This window comes from Mustelus asterias, unplaced genomic scaffold (genome assembly GCF_964213995.1).
Source record: "Mustelus asterias unplaced genomic scaffold, sMusAst1.hap1.1 HAP1_SCAFFOLD_1879, whole genome shotgun sequence".
Taxonomy (NCBI): Eukaryota; Metazoa; Chordata; class Chondrichthyes; order Carcharhiniformes; family Triakidae; genus Mustelus; species Mustelus asterias.
The window spans coordinates 64,278-70,277 of NW_027591824.1; the positions used below are offsets into that span (position 1 = coordinate 64,278).

Below are 6,000 nucleotides of genomic sequence, written 5' to 3' on the forward strand. Positions count from 1 at the left end.
GAAAACAACCTCAAGCCCCTCAGCCTTTCCTCATACGATTTTCCCACCATACCAGGCAACATCCTGGTAAATCTCCTCTGCACCCTTTCCAACACTTCCACATCTTTCCTATAATACGGCAGCCAGAACTGTACGCAATACTCCAAATGCGGCCGCACCAGAGTTTTGTACAGTTGCAGCATGACCTCCTGGCTCCGAAACCCAATCCCTCAACCAATAAAAGCTAACACACCGTACGCCTTCTTAACAACACTATCAGCCTGGGTGCCAATTGTCAGGGATCTATGCACATGGACACCCAGATCCCTCTGTTCATCCACACTACCAAGTATCTGACCATTAGCCCAGTACTCTGTATTCCTGTTACTCCTTCCAAAGTGAATCACCTCACACTTTTCCGCATTAAACTCCATTTGCCACCTCTCAGCCCAGCTCTGCAGCTTATCTATGTCCCTCTGTAACCTGCCACTTCCCTCCGCACTGTCTACAACTCCACCGACTTTAGTGTCATCTGCAAATTTATTAATCCATCCTTCCATGCCCTCATCCAAGTCATTAATAAAAATGACAAACAGCAGTGGCCCCAAAACAGATCCTCGCGGTACATCACTAGTAACTGAACTCCAGGATGAATATTTCCCATCAACCACCACCCTTTGTTTTCTTACAGCTAGCCAATTCCTGATCCAAACCACTAAATCACCCTCAATCCCATGTGTCTGTATTTTCTGCAAAAGCTTACCATGGGGAACCTTATCAAACGCTTTGCTGAAATCCATATACACCACATCAACTGCTTTACCCTCATCCACCTCTTTGGTCACCTTCTCAAAGAACTTTTGTTTGTGAGGTTTGTGAGGCACGACCTACCCTTCACAAAACCGTGCTGACTATCCCTAATCAAATTATTCCTTTCTAGGTGATTATAAATCCTATCTCTTATAATCCTTTCCAATACTTTGCCCACAACAGAAGTAAGGCTCACCGGTCTATAATTACCAGGGTTGTCCCTACTCCCCTTCTTGGACAAGGGGACAATATTTGCTATCCTCCAGTCTTCTGGCACTGTTCCTGTAGACAATGACGACACGAAGATCAAAGCCAAAGGCTCTGCAATCTCCTCTCTAGCCTCCCAGAGAATCCTAGGATAAATCCCATCCGGCCCAGGGGACTTATCTATTTTTACCCTTTCCAGAATCGCTAACACCTCCTCCTTATGAGCATCAATCCCATCCAGTCCAACAGCCTGCATCTCAGTACTCCCCTCAACAACACTGTCCCTCTCCAGTGTGAATACCGACGAAAAATATTCATTTAGTGCCTCTCCTATCTCTTCAGACTCCACGCATAACTTCCCACTCCTGTCCTTGACTGGCCCTAATCTTACCCTAGTCATTCTTTTACTCCTGGCATACCTATAGAAAGCTTTAGGGTTTTCCTTGATCCTACCTGCCAAAGACTTCTCATGTCCCCTCCTGGCTCTTCTTAACTCTTTCTTTAGGTCCTTCCTGGCTAACTTGTAACTCTCAAGTGCCCTAACTGAGCCTTCACGTCTCATCTTAACATAAGTCTCCTATAACACTCAGCCTATCCAAATCTCTCTGCAGACCTTCCGCTTCCTCCACGCAATTCACTTTCCCACTTATCTTCGTGTCGTCAGCAAACTTTGTTACCCAACACTCAGTCCCCTCCTCCAGATCATCTATGTAAATAGTAAACAGTTGAGGCCCCAGTACCGATCCCTGCGGCACACCACTAGTCACCACCTGCCAACCAGAAAAGCACCATTTATTCCAACTCTCTGCTTCCTGTCGGATAGCCAATCCCCAATCCACGCTGACACCCTACCCCCAACTCCATGTGCCCCAATCTTCTGCAGCAACCTTTTGTGAGGCACCTCATCGAACGCCTTTTGGAAATCCAAAAGCACCATATCCACCGGTTCCCTTCCGTCAACCGCACTAGTCACATCTTCATAAAAATCCAGTAAGTTCATCAAACATGTTCTCCGTGTCTGCATGGGTTTCCTCCACGTGCTCCGGCTTCCTCCCACAGTCCAAATATGTGCAGAGTAGGTGGATTGGTCATACTAAATTTCCCCTTATTTAAGTTTAATTATTAGTGTCACAAGTAGGCTTACATGAACACTACAATGAAGTTATTATGAAAATTCCCTAGTTGCTACACTCCGGTGCCTGTTTGGGTACACTGAGGGAGAATTTAGCATGGCCAATGCACCTAACCAGCATGTCTTTCAGACTGTGGGAGGAAACTGGAGCACTCGGAGGAAACCCACACAGACACGGGGAGAACATGGAACACAGTCACCCATGGCTGGAATCGAACCCAGGTCGCTGGTGCTGTGAGGCACTGTGCCACAGTGCTGCTGAGTGTTCCACGATGTTATAGCCATAATAACTGTATGGGGTTACTGGGATAGGGTGGGGGAGAAGGCCTGGGTAAGATATTCTGTCAGAGAGTTGGTGTGGACATGATAGGCCGAATGGCCTCCTTCTGCACTGCAGGGATTCTATGATTCCATCTTCAGAGATCTATGGACAAACACGCCAAGGTCTCTTTGTTCCACAGAACTCCTAGTGTCCTACCATTCAGTGAGTACTTTCTTGTCAAATTACTCTTTCCAAAGTGTATCACCTCACACTTTCCAGGGTTAAATTTCATCTGCCACTTATCTGCCCATTTGACCATCCCATTTACATCTTCTTGTCGCCCAAGACACTCAACCTCACTGTTAACCAACTGGCCAATCTTTGTGTGATCCGCCACATAGTCATCAATGTCTTTTATATAAATGACGAATAATAGGGGACGTAGTACAGATCCCTGTGGTACACCACTGGATACTGACTTCCAGTCACTAAAACAGCCTTCTGTCATCACCCACTGTCTCCTACAACTGAGCCAATTTTGAATCCACTTTATCAAATGACCCTGTATCCCAGCTATATTTGCATTCTTTATAAGTCTCATGTAAGACCTTGTCAGAGGCTTTGCTGAAATCCACATAATTGCATCAACTGCACTACCCTCATCTACACGCCATGTCACCTCCTCAAAAGATTCAATCAAATTTGTTAGGCATGATCTCCTTTTACAAAGCCATGCTGACTATCCCTGATCAAGCTTTGTCTCTCCTTCAGAATTTTCTCCAATAGTTTCTCTACCATTGATGTGAGATTCACTGGTGTATAGTTCCCTGGCTTATCTCTACAACCCTTCTTAAATAGCGGAACCACATTAGCTGTTCTCCAGTCCTCTGACACCTCCCCGTGACCAGAGAGGAATTAAAAATTTGGGTCAGAGCTCCTGCAACTCATCCCTTGCCTCCCACATCAGCCTGGGACACAATTCATCCAGACCTGGAGATTTATCAGGAAGTTGCGTGGTCTTGAGGGTGTTGGTTATGACGAGAGGTTAAATAAACTAGGATTGTTTTCACTGGGAAAACAGAAGCTGAGGGGAGACCTGTTAGAGGTCTACAAAATTATGAAAGGCATAGACAGGGTTCAAGGTGAAAGGGGGAAAGTTTAAGGGAGATGTGCGGGGGAGATTTTTCACGCACAGAATGGTTGGTGCCTGGAACATGCTGCCAGAGGATGTGGTGGAAGCAGGCAACTTTTAAGAGGTATCTAGATGGGTACATGAATGGGGAGGAAATAAAGGGATATGGGCCGAGTAAGGGCAAAAGGTGTGTTTTTAGTCAGGGTATCGAGATCTGCACAGGCTTGAAGGACCAAAGGGCCTGTTCCTGTGCTGTACTTTGCTTTGTTCTTTTATCCATTTTTAAGCCTGCCAACACCTCCAATATCTTATCAATCCCTATGTCAATTTACTCAAGAAACTTGCAATCTCTCTCCCCGAATTCCATACCTTCATCTTTATTCTCTTGGGTGAAGACGGATGTGAAGTATTCGTTCAACACTCTACCAATACCCTCTGGTTCCAATCACAGATTGTCCCCTTGGTCCCTAATGGGCCCTACTCTTTCCCTAGTTATCCTCTTCCCATTGATATACTTACAGAATATCTTGGGATTTTCCCTACTTTTACCAGCCAGAGCTTTCTCATATCCCCTCTTTGCTTTCCTAATTGTTTTCTGAAGTTCCTCACTGCACTTTCCATACCTCACTAATGCCTCCACTGACTTGCTCCCCTTGTACCTGCTAAAAGCCATTCTTTTCCTTCTCATCACATTCTGAATGTCTCCGGTCATACATAGTTCACCGGGTTTGTTACTCCTTCCTATCACCCGAGAGAGAGCATGCTGGTGCCATCAGTGTACCATCTCCATTCCATTTCCTTTTTGAATGCACCCCCGGCACCCCCCCCCCCCCCCCCCCACCCCGCACCACCCCCCGTCCCATTCTTCTTCTATAGATTTCCCCATTCGTAGCTGATCCCAGTCTACCTTGGCCAGATTCTGCTGTGTTTTACTAAACTCTACTCTCCCCAGTCCCAAAACTTTTTTTTGCGACTTGTCTATTTCTTTGTTCATAACAAGCTTAAATAGTACCATGTTAATAAATATTCCTTATTAATTGTTCACACAATGGCTGAACTGTTCCTCACTAAGTTGTACATTGTTCCTCACATTATACCAAAAAAAAGACACCACTAAGAACCAGTGCTCCAAGTTATCCTTCTGGATTATGGGACACACTCGCATTCAACATCAGCAGGGTTCATAACACAGGCTTTGGGGACTCCTGCGCATTTACCGGCCAGGAAATAGCCGCAAATATGCAGTTTTATTTCTTCATATTTTTGGATCTTCTGCACGTCAGCTGGAGAATGGCAGCACATATTCAGTTTGCTGATTTCATTGTCGTCAGGCCTGGAACAGGCCCTGGGTATGTGCACAGAGAAATTTTGTATTTTTTTTACTTTATTTCTGCTTTGCTCTTGCTTTAAGCATACACTGAATATTTAAAGTTTTTAGTATTGAATCTTACTTTGTGGACATGGATTTAAAGTTAGATATGATTGTGCTTTATCGATCAATTATATAATCAGTAATATTGTTAACTGTAAATGTGGACTTCTCCCTCCTCACCGCCCCAAGGAATTTTTTTGCATATCATATTCACAGCTGGTGATTTGACTGTACAGGACTTTGGGCAAGCGACGCAACTTTCAGAGCTCCCTGTCACAGCTACAGAGGTAGTCATGATATGGAGGATGTCCCGAGGCATGGTACATTGGGGAAACTATGCAGACGCTACGACAACGGATGAATGAACACCGCTCGACAATCACCAGGCAAGACTGTTCTCTTCCTGTGGGGAAGCACTTCAGCGGTCACAGGCATTCGGCCTCTGATCTTCGGGTAAGCGTTCTCCAAGGCGGCCTTCAAGACACACGACAGCGCAGAGTCGCTGAGCAGAAACTGATAGCCAAGTTCCGCACACATGAGGACGGCCTAAACCGGGATCTTGGGTTCATGTCACAGTATTGGTAACCCCCACAGCTTGCCTCCTGGAGTTGCAGAATCTCACTGGCTGTCCTGTCTGGAGACAATACACATTTCTTTAACCTGTGGCTAATGCTCCCTCCACTCACATTGTCGGTATCTTTAAGACTTGATTAGCTGTAAAGATTCGCATTCTAATCAGTATTCTGTAACTTGATTTTGTGTCTCTGTGTGCCTTGTTTGTGAGCAGACATCCACTCCATCTGACGAAGGAGCAGGGCTCCGAAAGCTAATGGCATTTGCTACCAAATAAACCTGGTGTTGTTAAAACTCTTACAGCTACAGAGAACATCATCTATCTCCCTGATTGAACTGTCTCCCCAATACATTCCTCTTCACTCCACCCAATTGAATGGCATGTTTCATCATAGCTCCATGGTCAGTCTGCTCATCCCCTTGCAGTCCTGCTCTTCATCCAGGCAGCAAGCACCTCGTACCTGTTGGACAAAGCCAGGGATTGAGGCTCCTCCATCTTTCAATCTTTCCTCCTCAATCTCTGTGTTCTTCTA

At 45.6% G+C, this 6,000-nt stretch overlaps 1 protein-coding gene across 1 annotated transcript in view; it reads right to left on the bottom strand.

The window, feature by feature from the left end:
- pik3ip1 (phosphoinositide-3-kinase interacting protein 1) overlaps positions 1-5,514 on the bottom strand; it is a 61,827-nt gene extending 56,313 nt beyond the window's left edge. Inside the window, exon 1 of the mRNA XM_078206911.1 lies at positions 5,278-5,514. Coding sequence (XP_078063037.1) covers positions 5,278-5,431 — 154 coding nt within the window. The 5' untranslated portion in view covers positions 5,432-5,514. The remainder of the gene's footprint in view (positions 1-5,277) is intronic.
- Positions 5,515-6,000: the final 486 nt, after the last annotated feature.